General features: G+C 44.8%; 1 protein-coding gene across 1 annotated transcript in view; it reads right to left on the bottom strand.

Moving 5' to 3' along the window:
- Positions 1 to 19028, bottom strand: part of MDGA2 (MAM domain containing glycosylphosphatidylinositol anchor 2) — a 423597-nt gene that overhangs the window by 221103 nt on the left and 183466 nt on the right. Inside the window, exon 4 of the mRNA XM_075713071.1 lies at positions 14266 to 14440. Coding sequence (XP_075569186.1) covers positions 14266 to 14440 — 175 coding nt within the window. The remainder of the gene's footprint in view (positions 1 to 14265; positions 14441 to 19028) is intronic.

The following is a 19028-nucleotide window of genomic DNA, read 5'->3' as shown; positions in this document are numbered from 1 at the left end:
ACAGACCAGAGTGCAAAGCTGCCTGGCAAGGCATAAAGGTAGCAACGAGGGGCTAAAATGCAGTTTAGGAGAAGGACACATACAGCTTCAGATGCTTCTGTGCGGCTGGTGAGTTCAGGGGTTTCCACACAGAGCTGAAAAATCAGATGTGCTGTTATGGAAGTTAAATAAAATTTAACAAAAAAAATACAAAATACAAAATAATAATAAAAAACATAAAAAAAGAAGGCCAACCAGCAGCTCCCCTTCCTTGCAGCCTACCAGAGCTGCTCAGTGCTGCGCTGTTGAGGCACCTGAGGTTCAGATGGGAATGGCCTTGTCTCCCAGGAGAACCCAGCCGCCCACTCCACCCCAATCACCCCCTGTGCCCATGAAACCCCTCTCCAGCCCCACCAGACCTTTCTGAGCCGAATTAAAACAAGAGAGCTTACCATGAAAAAATCTAATCGAAAATGAACCACAAACCAGGAATTTTGCAGCTCATGAAGCCTGCAAAGCGTTTTATCATTCTGGCTCAGTTCTGAACATACAAGTATTTTGTAGGCATTTTACAAGCATTAAGCACAATCTTTCATCAGTGCGAACAACATCAGGATTTTTTTTTTCCTCTTGCTTGTACAAAGATTCTCATTGTGGAAAATAAAAATGCACACAAGCTAGTAAGGAACTGATAACATTTAACAGTCACTGCAAAGCTATTTAATTCAGTCTGAATAGTGTGTCTGCTGGGGGTGTAAAAAGGTATTGAAATTACTGTAAGTGCTCCACATTTGCATTAATATTTTATGGTACAGTTAGCTCACTTACTCCACAACACACAGCTACATCCTTCCTTACTTTTCTGCACGGTTGCCATGGACCACTGTGGTGAATAATGTCCACGTGCACCGTGCCACGCTTCACTTAGCCTTCCTCAATGCGTTTACTCTCAGCTCCTCACCACTTAGGTCAGGAAAACATTTTTCTCTGCTAGGATAATGCAAGTGTGATTTCTGCCAGTGCTACCTACAAGTTTCCGAGCTGCCACGATGAGCACCACCACCAAGGATGGCCTCAGAGATGCCACCAGCACCCCGTGCATAGGATTTTCAGGGAAGGTGTAAATGCACTAATTAATGCCTCTACAAACCCTGTCTTACCAGCTCTGTTGTTGCCTGCAAAACAAAAATGTTGTTTGAAATTGTCCCAGCGCAAAATCCACGGTCAGTCGCCTACCGTAAACTTTCTCGCCTACTCAGTCAAATCATTAGATCAGGTGTCCCAGGCATTTGAGACCCAAAGTCAAAATTAAAGAAACCAGATAATAAGAAAAAAGAAAATCAAACTTGCAAGGAAACAGTACAGCTTTGATGTCAGAGACTCCCATGAAATACGTTTACACCATTCGCATTTCCATATTTAAGAACAGTTTGGTTCAACTCTGGTGGCTTTCATGCAAAAATACAGTGAGACCTTGTTTCACAACAACTCCAATGAGAGCTGAACCCCACGGCACAGAGCCCACCCTGCTCTTCCCCATCAGGGATGAAGACCTCAACTGAAACCAGCACCAACACGTTACCAAAAACCACGACACTTCCTCATTCAACAGAAGCAGAAACTTCTATACTCAAATGGATAATGATTGTATAAAAAGCAGGAATAAACCAGGTCCTGTGCAGTGAAAAGTACAGTCTTCAGAAAAATTATATTCCATCAAAAAAAAAAAGGATGAAAAGTTACAGAAAACTTCCCGAAATATACACATGCACTGAAATTTAAAAACAAAACCAAAAACCCCACAAAGACAAATCTTTACAAAAGGCATTTCTGCTTGTACGCCCGAGGCAAACCTCTTTTTGGATAACAAAGGGTAGCTCACTGCTTTTTCATTGTGCTCTGAAATTCTGCAACACTCTCGCCCTTGTCTGGGCGCTTTTCCTTACCCTCGTGGATGATGCGTACATGTGTAGCAGGAGACTGGTTTCAGCCAAATACTGCTAAGCAGGTTCAGATCTATTCGTGAGATACCATCGCCTGCCCTTGAGCGTCCCAAATGCATCTTCCGCTGCAATCTTGTACCTCCTCAGGCGATAATTAGGCAGAATAATTCTCTGTGATCCAACTGTCCAGCCAAAGGATTCATCAGGAAGATAGCAAAGGATAAGCAGATTTTCCCAGGATAATGGAAAATGTAGGCACAACGGCCAAAGTGATGATACGGAGAGGAAACTAACCCCTTTTACATTTCCTCTAAGGAAAGACACAATTTCCTCTGGGTGTTTACATGTTTTACTGCTCCGTTGCTCCTGCCACTGCAAAAATTCTCAGCCAGGGGCTTAAGTCCTCAGCCATCACCTGGCAGTGCAGCGAGAGGATGGTTTTGAACCTCCTTCGACAGCACGGTGTCAGTCGTTTTCCTCCTCCATCACTTTCTCACTACACTACTGTCCTGGTTTTGGCTGGGATAGAGTTAATTTTCTTCCTAGCAGCAGGCACAGTGCTGTGGTTTGGATTTAGGATGGGAACAATGCTGATCACACGCTGATGGTTTAGTTGGTGCTGAGCAGTGCTGACACCAGGCAAGGGCTTTTCAGCTTCCCCTGCTCTGCCAGGGGCACAAGAAGCTGGGAGGGGGCACAGCCAGAACAGTTGATCCCAACTGCCCCAAGGGCCATTCCATACCATACGGCGTCATGGGCAGTATAGAAACTGGGGGGGTTGGCCGGGGAGCAGCGATCGCTGCTGGGAACTGGCTGGGCATCGGTCGGCGGGTGGGGAGCAATTGCATTGGGCAGCACTTGCTTTGGATATTGTTATTGTTGTTATTATTATTATATTATTATTATTATCATGACTATTCTACTTTATTTCAACTATTAACCTGTTCTTATCTCAGCCCAGGAGTGTTTCTCACTCTCACTCCTCCGATTCTCTCCCCCATCCCCTCGGGGCAGGGGCAGTGAGCGATGGCTGCGTGGTGCTGAGCTGCTGCTGGGGCTGAGCCACGACAGCTCCCAGTAAAGCTGCAGCCATGCGGTGGCCAGCCTGCACAAGGGATCTATAGTACCAGCGAGCATCCCTGGCTGCTGTCATTTCGGTGACCCCAGACACTAAGCACAACTCCTTTTCTCTGTTTGAGCAGAAGAGAGTTTCAAAGTGGTGCTGGAAACAGAAAGAGGTGGATCAGAAAATAGCAGGTAGCAAGTCTGGGTATCAGTACATCTGACCGTAGCTTCAGCAGTACCTTCAGCAGTTGTTTCCTCAGCACAGGACACGGAGCTGCTGGAGCGGGGCCAGGGGAGGCCACAGAAATGCCCCGAGGGCCGGAGCCCCTCTGCTGCGGGGCCAGGCTGGGGGGCTGGGGGTGCTCAGCCTGGAGAGGAGGGGGCTGCGGGGAGGCCTGAGTGCGGCCTGGCAGTGCTGAGAGGGGCTGCAGGAAGGGGGGGGCAAGCTTTAGCAAGGCCTGCTGGGACAGGACAGGGAGTGATGGATTTAAACTGAAGAAGAATAGATTTAGACTGGGTATAAGGAAGAAATGTTTCACACTGAGGGTGGTGAGGCACTGGCACAGGTTGCCCAGAGAGGCGGTCGATGCCCCATCCCTGGGAACATCCCAGGCCAGGCTGGACGGGGCTCTGAGCACCCTGGGCTGGTTAAAGCTGTCCCTGGCACTGCAGGGGCTGGGCTGGGGGGGCTCTGAAGGGCCCTGCCCACCCAAACCATTCCATGATTCTAGCTCACCTAGGCTGCTGACCGCCCAAAAATCCTGCTGTGGCCCTGTCCCAGCGATGGAGCAAGGGCTGCTCGCTGCCGAAGGGCAGGCGTGATACTGCTCCAGGTGAGCCGTAGGGACACAATCCCGACAGTCCTACCGACGCCCGGCCGTGCAGGAAGCCACGATAACATGGCTCAGCACCACTACCAGCTCCACGCTGAGATCCAGCTTTCTGCCGTGTCTCTGCTACTGCTACAGAAAATCCTCGCGCGCCCAAGTGTGGCACCTCTGCTTGTTCTCCTCTACTCTTCCCACAGGGAAGCCTCCTTTCGCTTTCCAAACACATTCACAGCTCCAAACCCCATGCACTTAGTGTGGGTCGAACCCAAATCTTTGTGTTTCTCTAAGTTAGGAAATGAGCGGGGGTCTGCTGAAGACACGCAGGTCGTCAGACGCCCCAGCTGCTCTGAGGCTTGTGTCGAGGCAGGGCAGACCCCCCCGGAGCCCCCACCCCGGCCAGCCCAGCCTCTCCCACCGCCGGGCTGCGCAGTGCAGAGGCACGGTCCTCTCCCATTAAACACCAAGCACGGCCCTTTTCAGAGACTTCAATGTTGTAATGCACAAATTTGACCGCAGAGACGGAATAATCAGAAACCCGCAAATTAAATTTGTATTTCTCTCATGTTGAAAGATTACAATTATCAATACTGGAAAGCTTTTTAAATGCTTTCCCCATCTGCATAATATCTCATTTCAAAGTGTCTTCTTTTATTGTATCATGCAAAAAAAAGCGATGAAGGATGAATATATTTGCTTTCCTTATATGCCAATGCTTACGCTATTGCTTTATATTAATTTTCCTCTTTTTCTTTTTTAAATTTGCATTCATTGTTTCTGGTCTTTCATCCAGCCATGTGAAAGAGGATTTAAGCATGTCACCGGGCTTCTAATAAATGAAAGGCCAAAAAAGAAGACCAAATAACATATCAATGAATATTGGTAGATACCAGAGATGGAAATTAAAAATGTCATTGCAATAAGGACGCATGATTCACTGCAGCCAGTACAAGGCAAACACAAGTCAAAGAGGCAGCGCAGAAAATAATGAAGCAGCTGAACTATATTTTCAATCCCCGAATTACATCTTAATTGCTGCGGCCAGGAGACAGCTATAAACATCTGCAGAGAAGCGTGCAGAAAATATGCGTCGTAAACGTGTGGGATTAAGGTGCCACCCAAGCCCAGGCAGGAAATATCCCCATGGCAAAGCTCAACAGGAGCTAAATGTGTGCTATGCACGTCTGCAAACAGCTCCTTGCACCAGCCCCGCTCCCATCATGGAAAGCACCATGCCCAGTAATTCAGCACCCAAGCAGCACCCTGAGCGCTCTCAGAAGGTGCCAAAGTATTAACTTCACCTCAGATTCTCCCCATGTGAACCCTGGAGTAAAAAAGGATTAAGCTGCTACTCAGGCGTTATAGTCATACTAATATTAATAGTCCAACAGCTGCATCTGTGTTATGATCCAGCCACCAAGCCAGGAGGCATGGGGTTACTAATCTCCCCTTAACTGGTTTAGTGTTGGACTTTGTAGTGTTAGGTTAATGGTTGGGCTGGGGCTGGGTGATCTTAAAGGTCTTTTCCAACCTAAATGATTCTATGATTCAGAAAAAAAAAAAAAAAAAATTAAAGGAACACTATAGTGGTCAGGACAAAGGTTCAGCTCACACACATGCATCACTCACCCACCTAAAAAGCATTCTAGCAGCAACGATAACATGCAACTCTAAAGAAGCGGATGCTGCCATGCCTATAATTTAAAATCCAGAGGTTATTTAGGATGGAAAAAGCTGAGAGAGCTGGATTTTTGAAAGGGATTTAACACTCTTGTGCAGTGGAAACTGGAAAACACGGGATGCTGAAAGACTGAAACATGGCAACTATCTAAGGATACTTTAAGACTTGCCAGAAAGCACCAGCTTCAATATTTGCTTTTACCACCAATGCTGTATGCATAAAACGGATAGCCCATCGCTATAGATCCTCCCTGTGAACTTATGCATTAATTGCTTCATTAGAATTAGTATAAAGAGCTCATTTTGTGATATTTTTCCATATAAAATTCCCCACACTCTTTCCTTCCCAGTGTCTGGCAGACTTGGCCACATACTAGCAGTGTAGGGAGAGGGAATTGGAGGGCAGCCTTCTTATCATTCAAGAAGAGCACACAATTATCTCATCCGGACAAAAATAGCACTCCGGGAGAAAGCATCACCTCCTCCTCATCCCAGCAAGTTTAAATCCAACTTCGTAGGACTGCAGCGAACCGGGGAAGGCTGAGAAGGACATGGAGTAATGTGAGGAGCAGCTGGCAGTTTCAGCTAATTCCCTTCCCAGTATCGTACCTTCATTATCCCATCTATTTTGCTCTACATAAATAAGCACATCACACTAGTTGTGTGCACACGTGTGTATATGCCATTTATGATGAGATAAAGCAAAGCCGTGGCTTCCCGACAGGCACATTCAAGCCCTGTGGCACTGCACCGCAGCAGAAGTTGGAGCACGACGCAGGGTACTTCTGCAGTGGCCCAACGGAGCAATTATTGGGAGTTAAATAATTATCGCTATTGCATTTGATTCTGCATTCTAACAGTAGGTTTTGTGTGGTGGACAGAAAACGAGGGGTGAATTTGGACTGCAGAGTGTGGGGACAGAGCAGCATGACTGCCATTAACACCAATGACAGAGATGGAGAGCAGCGCAACTAAATCCCTCTGCACAACACTCAGCATCTCCCTGCAACATCCTTTCCCAGATTGGGAAAGGAAATTAGCATCACCATCTCTGAATTACAGACCCTGCGTTCCCTCTGAATAACACTTCTCTTGCAGACTCGTGATTGCATATGCTACTAGGAGACATACTCGAATGCTGAAGAAGATTAGCAGTTTGATTTTTTTTGTCATTTGACACGTATTATCAGCAGCATTTTGTGTCATGCTAAGCCAGGAAAGCTGTGATGCTCCTTGTTTGCTAAAATAATCTGTCAACGATGAACATGTTTCAGTCAATCCTGTATCGTGAATGTTGAAGCTGGGAGGTCCCATCCCTCCTGACTCCAGGGCCAAGTTACACCAAAAGGCCTGGAAGATGGGTACAGCCACAGGAGGTGTTTTGTCAAAGTCTCCAGTCTGAGACAGGAGTTGATGAGGCCTTTAAGGCATGACACCTATGAAAAGGGTACTCTTCAGAATAAAATGATCCCTATTGTTAAGGGCATCAAGATCTTAGGATGAGAGGAAATGGCCTGAAGTTGTGTCAGGGGAGCTTTAGGTTGGATATTAGGAAAAATTTCGTCACAGAAAGAGTGGTCAAGCTTTGGAACAGGCTGCCCAGAGAGGTGGTGGAGTCCCCATCCCTGGAAGTGTTCAAAAGACGGGCAAAGGTGGCACTTTGAGACATGGTTTAGTGGGCATGGGGGTGTTGGGTTGACAGCTGGACTGATGATGTTAGAGGTCCTTTCCAACCTTAATGATTCTATTCTATTATTTTATTATTCCATTCTATTATTATATTATTCTATTATTGTCCTTAAAAAATAATCCAGCCACCAAGCCAGGAAACATGAAATTAATTATTCCTCTCCCCTTAACTGGTTTAGTGGTGGAGTTGGCAGTGTTGGGTTAGTGGTTGGACTGGATGATCTTAAAGGTCTTTTCCAACCTAAACCATTCTATGATTCTATTCTATGATTCTAAGACTGGGCTTGGAACTAAGACCAAAGCTAGATCTTGCTTTGATCTCTTCCTCACTGGCATCACAAGATTAGGATGTGATCCTGAGCACTCTCAGGCCTTGCCAACACCGGTTTTGAAGCTTCCTGAAGACGTTCACAGCTAGCGCAGGGCAGATGCTGCAGTTGTCAACAGTACAAACTTCCTTGTGGCAATGGAGGTGATGGACAGCAAAAGCAATTGCTGCAGCCACATGCCACGAGACCCATCAGAGAAGCAGAAACCACACAAATAACCCATAAAAAAATTGAAAAGAGAGATGTGAACCTGGAAGTGAAGAGTTAGGGAAACCTCACACGTGGTAAGCAGAGACCCAAGGCTAGTACGACTCCCACAAATATTACATATAATACACACGCACATCAACAGGTATTTAGGAGGAATAGCGAGGGGTCTGCAGGAGCCTTCCCCCTCCTATAACTGCGTTGGTGTTACACAGAGGGCTGAGGCACGCGGGGCATATTCCCACCGCAGGATAAACTCTGTGCTCTAAATAAACGGCATCAGGCTGCCCTGGCCTCCCCCTTGCCATAACGTTATTGCAATGCAAAAGCAGCCAAAATTCAGTGCAGACAGAAGCAGTTGATGGTGGATGGACTTATATATTTCATGTGAACAGAATACCCTATGGTGGATCAAACTAATCTTGTGCAAAGGGACGGTTTCTGGAAATAGAGCTGCAAGCAAAGCTTTAAGAACATCTCTGAGCAAAACAAAAAGGTTGTTTTCCCTAAACCCCCAGATCAACCTCTTAATCCTGGAATTACAGATTTTTCTCAACAAGCAGTGTTTTCTGCACAATGTCTCTCTCTCATATACCACGCAATAAAATCTTAACACGTCTGTGCACTAAATCTGTTTGATAAACATTTTTCACCCTGACTTCCAAATTAATTTCAGAAATCTTTTGACATAAATCTGACCTTTTTCTCCACCTTCTTTTACTCAAGATGCGTAGCCTGCCCTTGTGTCCATAAGTATCCATGAAACAAGAGGAATACAAAAGTACATTTTCAATTAAGCAATTAGTACTTTTTTCTTAAAAATCTGGTAAATTGTCTTTCAGGCACAAGCAGCAAAGGTTTCTTGTAGGAGCTCTGCTTCTTTAAATAAAAATACTTAGTTTATACCATACGTTTCCTTCCTTATAAAAGGAGAAAGTGTCCTCCGTAAGTCAAGCAAAAATTTTCCTAGGAGTCAAGTACAAAAGCTTTTTCTTCAAAGAGGAAAGATGAGATGTACTTTAAAGAGATACTTCCAGAGAAAGAAGAAAAAGAGTTCAAGTCTAGGATGAATACAGCTTGGATATATGAGGCAGGCTTCTCCTGGTGGCTGAACAAGAATGGAAACCTCCCTCCTGAGGATACGCTGCCAAGGGGACCGAGTGCGTTTGTTTCAATCTGATGTGAGAGACGAGGATCTTCAGCCAAAGCCGGGAGAGCAAAAAACTATTTTCTTAGACACATGAATTAAGGACAGAAAGTTGTCTTCTAAAGAAGACATTGTTACCAGCCTACTTACCACGGACCTATCAGAAAGCAAAAAGGAGTCCTTAAAGAAACTAGCAAAGAAAACCAAGAACTTGATTTGCAAAGTGTTGGAAGCAGGATCTGTGCCTGCCCAGGAACAGGCATGGACCCTGTCCTGGTTTTGTCTGGGATAGAGTTAATTTTCTTCCCAGTAGCAGCAGGCACAGTGCTGTGGTTTGGATTTAGGATGGGAACAATGCTGATCACACGCTGATGGTTTAGTTGGTGCTGAGCAGTGCTGACACCAGGCAAGGGCTTTTCAGCTTCCCCTGCTCTGCCAGGGGCACAAGAAGCTGGGAGGGGGCACAGCCAGAACAGTTGATCCCAACTGCCGCAAGGGCCATTCCATACCATACGGCGTCATGGGCAGTATGGAAACTGGGGGGGTTGGCCGGGGAGCAGCGATCGCTGCTGGGAACTGGCTGGGCATCGGTCGGCGGGTGGGGAGCAATTGCATTGGGCAGCACTTGCTTTGGATATTGTTATTATCATTATTATTATATTGTTACTATTATCATTACTGTTTTACTTTATTTCAGTTCTTAAACTGTTGTTATCTCAGCCCAGGAGTGTTTCTCACTCTCACTCCTCCAATTCTCTCCCCCATCCCCTTGGGGCAGGGGCAGTGAGCGATGGCTGCGTGGTGCTGAGCTGCTGCTGGGGCTGAACCACGACAGACTCCTCTCTCTTTCCAAGAGCAGCTGCAGATGAAATGAGAACTTTGGCAATGCTGAAATCACTGAAATCACCTTTTTTTTTTTTTTATCTCTTCCATTTTTTACATTCAGATATTTTGACACCAGACCAAAAGGGACTGCTATTTTTTGAAGGTTTGACTTAGATTGCATATGTTAAAGGAACAGAAGAGACTGTAGCCTAGTTTAGCATTCATGGTAGTTTAGAGCTATCCATGATAGCTCTAAATAAAATAGGTATGGTACCACACCATCACCTGCAGAAGTGTCAGCAAAATTCCCTCTCCTCCTTGGTGCATCACTAAAAACAGTGTCACAACTAAATGCAGCTTGATGGGAATTCTGCACCTGAAGGACTTTCCTTGAGCTTGCTGAGATTTAGTCATCTAGCAGCATGCCTGATGTCAACCAAGTAAAACCAGCCCACCAGGATACCCAGCTGCATGCCTGACTGGAAAAAACATGGAGTACTCAGTCTTCACAAAGCCTTTTTTCCCCTTCAGTCCAGCAGAGGATTTACCCCCTGGCTATTTTCAAAATGATTGCACGTGTTTAGTTTAACTCTTTAGCTGTGTTCCTTACCCATGAACATAGTTATAAAATGTTTGGGGTTTTGTTTAACTTCTTAGAGCAGAAAAAAAAAATACTATGCCCTCAAGCAGCATATAATTCAGACTAATAGCCAGATAGTTTTTAGAAAATGGTCAGTCAGAATTACAGGGTTCATAATAAAAAATAGAAAAATAATAGAAATAATAATAATAAATAATAGCAAGTAACCTTTAGGCCTGTATTGAACTTGCAGAGATGAAGGAATAAGAGGCATCTATCTATGAATACTAATATTATTTACTTCCAAATATTGAATGAAGCTTCCATCTGGATCCTCCTATGCAATGCGTGAACTGAGACCCAGAATCCACCCTTTGCGGATGGTCCCAAAGAGAAATGAGCACTGGGTGAGGGAGAGGGATGGCGATTTTCACAGGAGCGCAGTTCACTCTTTCATTTACCAACCACGTCACGGGCAAGAGCCAAAACTCGCCGATCAGGCCAGGCACCAGCCGCTGGTGCCCTACTGTAGGCAAATTCCTGCAAGCGCTCTGCATCCAGCATCCCACCAGATGTCCAACCCAGCCAACCCAAGAGCTTCTTTACAGAGGACACATCAAGTATCTCTTGAACACCTAGGACCAAACGGTCAGAAGATTCTGTTGGCGTCACCCGGGACCATGGGGAATTGATAATGATATTTTGAGACTTCTTTAACAGACACCTGCAGATCCATGCAAAGCATCTGGCAACTTCCAAAGGAGCCTTCCTGCTAAAACAAACCTAAAAGCATTTTCAAGACTGCAGAAAACCCGTAAAAATAATGTTATCGCTCCTCTCCCTGCCCACAAACCAATACTCAGGCTCTGTCACCAATTATATCTGTATAATTAATTATTGCAGTAGCAGCAAACGTGGCTCCAAGTGCTGCTGAATGCCAGAGCTAACTGGAAAATGATAACCAGGAAATTACCGGAGAGTGAGATTTCCCATCCGGATGTTGATATTAAAATTTCCCAACCAGCCAGCAAGTCAAAAATGGAGATGAATGAGGAAACAAAGATTTTTCTGTGGAGTTTTTTCAACAATTCATTTTCAAGATACATAGATATAGTGCCTTTTCCAATTTTACATTAGAGGCTGAAGACTTAAATTAGCCCTTAGGAAGTGTTCTTGATCCAAAACTACTGTGGAACACAACTTCAATATTGTTTTCTCTCTTTAGCTTTACAAGCCAAGATGCTTCCAAAGTGACCTTTCACCCATACAGTTTTTAAGAAATATAAACATTTTACTCGTTTCTCCTTAAACACGTGAGGGTTTCATAAAAAAATTAAACACATTTCTTTCTTGGTCTAATGATAAAGTTTTGTTTTCAAAAGGGAATATAATCTGGTTTCCACAGGTTTGTTTTTGAGAGTTACCTAAATATGTAAGAAAACTGTCTTTCTCTGTGCAATTTTACTAAACACATGTTCACTAAAAAAAAAACCCACATTTTCATAGAAAATGTTGGCTAAGTACTTGTGATCCTTATGGTTCATTGGTTCATTTTGGGTTCTCTGAGCAAAAGCGACTCATTGGCAATTATTCAAGAAAACACACGCACCCCCAAGATTACTGCTCAGTACTGCCCAGAGTTCTTGACATGGCACACACAACATAGGATCTATTCAGGAAATATTCAACAAACAGAAAATCAAACCAGAAAATTTCAATTAAAAAAAGACAAAATTATTTTAAGCTACTTGGAAATTTCAACAGGAACTTTTTAATTTCCAATACTTTGATTTCTTATAAGCTTTCCTGTGGGGTACAGGGTTTTTTCTCCTATCTTTTTCAGAGCTAGATACAATTTTCGCTGGCACCTTAAGCTTACCTAAGCGTACTGCTGTACTGTCCACCTGCATATATTTAATCATTAACAGATGAAAATACCCAGTGAAATATCAGCCTGTATATGATGGGAAATTACTTAGGATTTAATCGCTTCAACTGGAACCTGAAGTTTGTCGCGTTCCATTAAGATATCATCTGTATTTCAGGTATATTAAGAAGCAGCATATGATGTAAAAACCAAAATTAAACCCATAATAAATCCCAGACAGCAAATCTGAGAACACATATTAATAGCTAAACAAAATATGATACAAGGAAAGAGACATATTCCAGGAGGAAGTCTCAGTGAATTTCAAGAAAAATTGAAATTTGAAAACGATCTTTCTCAACTCTTCCTGTTCAGACCAGGTAGCATCCCAGTCTCGAGGCTGCTTTTTCTGTCACGGTTAGTTTCACAGCCATGCCTAAAATTAAGAATTAAGGAAAATCTAATACATGGGTGCTGGGGTAAGAGAGGAGTGCTTTAATGGCATCCAGAAGAGACTTAAATGCTTGCTCTTGGGGTTTTTATTGAAGAGCTACGAAATGCTTTCAGCAGCCACGTGTGCGTGGAGGACCTTGGGGCTCTCCGGGGCAGCCTGAGCCCCTACACGAGCGGAGTTCTGGGACCCCGACCTGCACCACTGATCCCTGAACGCTGCCTGGACCAGGCGTCCTGCTCGCCCCTCGCTGCAAACCTCGGGCCAGCCCCGTTACCAACGCCGGACGCTTGAAACTTCTTTGCGTGGTGTGCTTATATGCAGTCATTAAGGTTGCCTGTTCATTTATTGGACTCCGACATGTTAATGAGCAATTAATTCCTAATTCAGTTATTGTTCATAAAGGATTTACAGATTTGGCATTGGTATGTTATAGCTCGTTAAGCACGTCATGAAGCTAAGCGCACACGCTAGGCAAGAGAATCCCCCAAAAGGCAGTTGCCACCCTTCACCAACTCCATAACTACGTTACAAAAATTGTCACCGCTTGGGTCTCTGAAGTAACACACATCTTGAGATTCGTCTGACAGAGAGGGTGCTTTTTGGGAAACGCCAGCCCAATGCTTGTATAGTCATAAGACAGTCAGGCTTCTTTTTGAAGGACTCAGGAGACTGAAGGGTAACTTCGAGCTCTCGTCATTTGTTTACCTACATATGTGGCATGTAACCATATTTGTTTACACAACACTATTTGAATTAGAAGAGTCTCCAAATGTATATTGCAAAGACTTTCTATCTTTGGAGCATTTCAAACAGATTTTGGACAGTTTTTCTTAATTTGAAGTATACACAAAACCACAGTTGTTTGAGGCATTCAGGTCTTCTCAGCTTCCAGCACCTGAGTCCAGTCACATAATTTACAGTCAGATGCAAAGTTCACCATTAAACCTACAGCAACAAACTACCTGGTCACAAGGGAGAGTTGTGTTTCGTCTGACTCCCCACTCACCGACACTGGAGTCTGTGCAACTCAGACTGTTTTGGTTTTGTTTTTTTTTTTAATTCCATTTTGTGCATTTATTGTAGCATGAGGTTTTCAATTGCTTCCTCTTCTTCTGTCAGCTCTGGTGACAAATTGCATCGCAATACCAATACTTCATATTTTTCACTGCCTAACATTTTAAGTACGGCTTTTAAAGTTGCATATCACAGGAACATGAAGAGATTATCATTTAAAAAAAAAAACACACCAACATTTTTCAACAGCAATTAAAACAAAATAGCACACCTGTACTTGCTCCCATACCAGTTTCGAGGGCAAGTGCAGCCAAAAGTACAAGAGATTAATGTGCTACATACTAGATATTCACCCTATGCAAGCCGCAGAGAAATCTTCCTCTGATATCTATGCAGGCTGAGTTGTACCTGAGCTTCATCTTTCTTACCAAAGCATTGTGATTTTGTTTAAAGATATTTCCATGCACGAGCAGCCCCACCTGACTTCACTGGGAGCAGCCACAAGTTTTCTAACCGTAAACACTCCCAAAAGCTGCAGAATCTGCCCTAAAGTACTGTTTAAAATGGCTTCACACAGAGTTGGTCCCTTCTTTGTAACACCAGATATTATAAGAAGTTAATAGAAAGCACAGTAAGAACTTCCCAAGCGATTTACTTACAGTACACGTCCACTCTTATGGATTTTATGGCTGGCGAACCCAAGCCGTTCTCAGCCTTGCAGTAGTAGCGTCCTCCTTGGTGTCGCTGGATGTTGGATATCCTCAGGGTTTCATTGAAGACACTCGAGTCTTGGAATCTGTCAGAGGCACTTCCTGCTGTTTTGGTCCACCTGATCTGAGCAAGCACCAAAAAAGATTGTTACTTTAAGTCTGTAAAAGTGAGCAGAGTGTAGACCTCTTCACCGAACCGAGAGCCATGCGTGCAGCAGCCGGGATTTTATGTTGGAGGACTCGGGGAATTTCTCCAGAAAGCCGAGTAGCTCATGCTTACAATTCAACACTTCATCCAAGAGCCCCTGAACTATAATCTTGCATTTATGTTGTGGGTTAGCCCCAGCCAGCAACTCAGCACCACGCAGCCATCGCTCACTGCCCCTGCCCCAAGGGGATGGGGGAGAGAATCGGAGGAGTGAGAGTGAGAAACACTCCTGGGCTGAGATAACAACAGTTTAATAATTGAAATAGAATAAAGTAAAATAATAACAGCAATATAATAATAATAGTAATAACAATATCCAAAGCAAGTGCTGCCCAATGCAATTGCTCCCCACCCGCCGACCCATGCCCAGCCAGTTCCCAGCAGCGATCGCTGCTCCCCGGCCAACCCCCCCAGTTTCTATACTGCCCATGACGCCGGATGGTATGGAATGGCCCTTGCGGCAGTTGGGATCAACTGTTCTGGCTGTGCCCCCTCCCAGCTTCTTGTGCCCCTGGCAGAGCAGGGGAAGCTGAAAAGCCCTTGCCTGGTGTCAGCACTGCTCAGCACCAACTAAACCATCAGCGTGTGATCAGCATTGTTCTCATCCTAAATCCAAACCACAGCACTGTGCCTACTACTGGGAAGAAAATTAACTCTGTCCCAGCCAAAACCAGGACAATTTATGACCCTCTTTTAGAAAGAGTGGATTACTTTTGATAACAACACCCCATAAAAATAAATGCCACTAGCAGAGACACAGGGAATGGCTCAAGCCACCATCAGTGACACACAGTTGGGACAGCTGCAGAAAAGTCCCCCATTAATGACAACAAGCAGAGCTCACCAGAAAAGGAAGCCGTACTCGTGCGCTGAACATGGAGAGTTCTCATTGAAATCATATTCATGAAAGATTAGGGCACATTGGAAAGCACCTTCAAAACAACCCATGGGTTGTCTTTTAGCAGCAATAAAATCCAATTTTAAGGACTCAAATGATCAGTTGCTTGAAACTGCAACAAACTGCTGACATCTATCTCTTCAACTACATGGTCTGGTTTTTTAAATGTACTTTATGGCGGTTACAGATTCCTTTACACTGGTAAATATTTCCCAAAAGTGAAGACTTTTTAAAGGGAACTTTTTAACTCCAAACCCATAAAAAATCCAGTAACAGCCAACTACAACCAACAGCTGCACAGAGGTAGATACGCACATTGCTGACACCCACGTTTGATGACACGAGTCCTTGCCTGCATGACTCAGTGAACTAAGCTATCTCATAAAATGCAGCAGGCCTCCAGAGACTCGCCAGGTGCCTCCTCCTCTTCCAGTCCACACTAATTCAATGATCAAGACAAGCAACATTCAGTTCCAGACCAAAACTGCTTTTATAAATGGTAGGGGGGTTTGCCTATAGAGGCCACAAGAGGCATACTAGCATGAAGAGGAGGTTATCTCTTCTGAAGCTTCTCAAAGCTGCCTCTTCTCAACCCTATCCACTAATTCCATGCCAGGACAAAGACCAAAAATTCTGTAGTCATTGATAAAAATGAGATTGACACAAGACGAGATAATAAATATTTGTCTATTATTTCCCAGGCTACGGTCCCTGAAGATTGTCCAAAGGTAGCCAGTGAAGCCATGATTTAAAAGACAGCATTTAGACACTGATCCATTGGGATCTGCTAGGCAGGCTGTCTAGAAGCAACCTTCAGCCGGTATCGTCTCAGTTTGGACAAGGTGTTGCAGGTCAGGCAGCACGCGTCTTCACCAGCAGTAAGTGTGTCTCCATGCCCAGCCAAGCTTGAGCTGGACATGCTGTGCTTCCAGCCCTCTCCTGCATGAAGGAAGGTCCCATGGCTGAGCTGGGAAGCCCTTGGTGGATGCCAAGGTGGCCCTAAGGGTTGCCTTGGCTGGTGGGAGATCATTCTCCCAGGGTGCAGAGACACTTGAGTTCCACCATTCCCAGTCCTGACCCAGAGCTGGGGTCCAGATCCCAGTAACCTGCACAAGAGCACAAGGCAGGCAGGTTCCTCTCATCGGGAACTTATCCTGGACAGGAGGGATCTTACAGAATCATAGAATCATAGAATCATTTAGGTTGGAAAAGACCTTTAAGATCATCCAGTCCAACCAGTAACCTACACTACCAAGTCCACACTAAACCAATCAAGGGTAGACTAGACTAAACCATGTCCCCAAGTGCCACATCTGCCCGTTTTTTGAACACTTCCAGGGATGGGGACTCCACCACCTCTCTGGGCAGCCTGTTCCAATGCTTCACCACCCTTTCCGGAAAGAAATTTTTCCTAATATCCAACCTAAACCTCCCTTGGCGCAGCTTGAGCCCATTTCCTCTTGTCCTATCGCTAACTACTTGGGAGAAGAGACCAACACCCACCTCCCTGCACCCTCCTTTCAGGTAGTTGTAGAGAGCGATGAGGTCTCCCCTCAGCCTCCTCTTCTCCAGGCTGAACACCCCCAGCTCCCTCAGCCGCTCCCCACCAGCCCTGTGCTCCAGACCCTGCCCCAGCTCCGCTGCCCTTCTCTGGACACGCTCCAGCACCCCAATGTCCTTCTTGTGCTGAGGGGCCCAAAACAGGACACAGCATTCCGGGTGCGGCCTCACCAGCGCCCAGTACAGGGGGACAATCACCTCCCTCATCTTCTACAAAAGGCACTGAATTGAAAAATTCATGATTGGCTGTAGCCCATGTAAATTCTCCTCCCCTTGAAACGAGAGCAGGCGTGGACTTCAGAGGCTGAGATTACAGCAAACAATACTTCAAAACAAAATTTTCTTCTCTTTCTGGCTTGTTAAATACATAAGTCCAACTGGCTTTGCCCTCGTGCCAGGTGACCCGCATAACTCACACGGTTGTGCTGCTCTGGGATAAAGCAAATATGCCAAACTCCAAACTCCACATCTACAACATTCAGTCTGCATGTGAGAGAGATGCTATTAGCACTGCTATATTTACCAGTCTCAATCTGTCTGTACTTCTATTCTAAACTCTTGGCTCCAGGGCTTTTTAAATCATCCATATAAATGTGCTGCAGGATAATTTTGGAACACACACTCAGCTTCTGCGTGCTGCAGAATACAATTTCATCATATATATTTCAAATGCTTGAGAAGTATTTTAAAACAGTACTTAAGATGTTCACTGAATCTCTTGTGTGTTTTATTTCCCTTTATGTAATCAGAATTGTAAAAACTGCTGTTTGATTTTTAACTGGAAAAAAATAATAGCGTGACTTCTCTCTTCCTCCCCTTTCTCTCCCACAAAAAGTTTCCAGTGGAAGGCAGTCTGCCCTGTCAAAAGAACATATAACTTCAAAAACGTGTTATAAGTATTATCAACATCTATATAACGGGTAACATTACATAACATACACAAAAAAACCAGCAAAGTTTATCTTGATACTGCCAGAGATTTATCTTTTCTTATGAATGCAAAAGCCTTCCTCCTCCACTGCATCTTAACGTTGATGTCTCTATCTTCTCTTCGTTATAAAGAACTTTAATAGGATGCTGTTTGGCTGTCAACAAAATTAGACTTTCCAGCTTTAAAAAACATATATATACATGTATGTTTTAGAGGAAAGAGGAGCAATTTTAACAAATTAACTAATTTTGTAGTGTATGTAGAGATCCCTGAAGAACAAAAGGAACACTGTCACTAGCTTCTCTCTGAAAAGATATCCCCATGAATGTCACTGGTCTGATTTAACTTCAGTTCATCATTTACCTTAGCTTTAACTCAACATACACACAAAAACATGCCGATCAATATTGCATTGTAATTTATTGAACGCCCTGCAAAGAAAGATGACCCTCAAACACTATGCTAATGCAGTAATCAAAACAAATTGGACACAGAAAAGCCAGATGTGTGAGGCTGAAAACCGCTTCAGAGAGATCCGCAGTGGTGTCACCCACTGCAAGCTTCAGCCCATGCTTTGGGGTGACCTCTAATGACTTTTAGGAGACTGATACCATCAAATCCATCCTTGGAACATCTCACAGCTCTGGTGTCCAAGCCCTCATCACTGCTGTCATGGTTCAGCCCCAGCCAGCAGCTCAGCACCACGCGGCCGTTGCTCACTGCCCCTGCCCCGAGGGGATGGGGGAGAGAATCGGAGGAGGAAGAGTGAGAAACACTCCTGGGCTGAGATAAAAACAGTCTAATAATTGAAATAAAGTAAAATAGTAATGATAATAATAACAGTATAATAATGATAATAATAATATCCAAAGCAAGTGCTGCCCAATGCAATTGCTCCCCACCCGCCGACCGATGCCCAGCCAGTTCCCAGCAGCGATCGCTGCTCCCCGGCCAACCCCCCCAGTTTCTATACTGCCCATGACGCCGGATGGTATGGAATGGCCCTTGCGGCAGTTGGGATCAACTGTTCTGGCTGTGCCCCCTCCCAGCTGCTTGTGCCCCTGGCAGAGCAGGGGAAGCTGAAAAGCCCTTGCCTGGTGTCAGCACTGCTCAGC

The sequence above is a fragment of the Pelecanus crispus genome, chromosome 6 (genome assembly GCF_030463565.1).
Source record: "Pelecanus crispus isolate bPelCri1 chromosome 6, bPelCri1.pri, whole genome shotgun sequence".
Classification (NCBI taxonomy): Eukaryota; Metazoa; Chordata; class Aves; order Pelecaniformes; family Pelecanidae; genus Pelecanus; species Pelecanus crispus.
The sequence above is the reverse complement of the archived record's forward strand: the minus strand, read 5'-3'. Positions and strand labels throughout refer to the sequence as shown.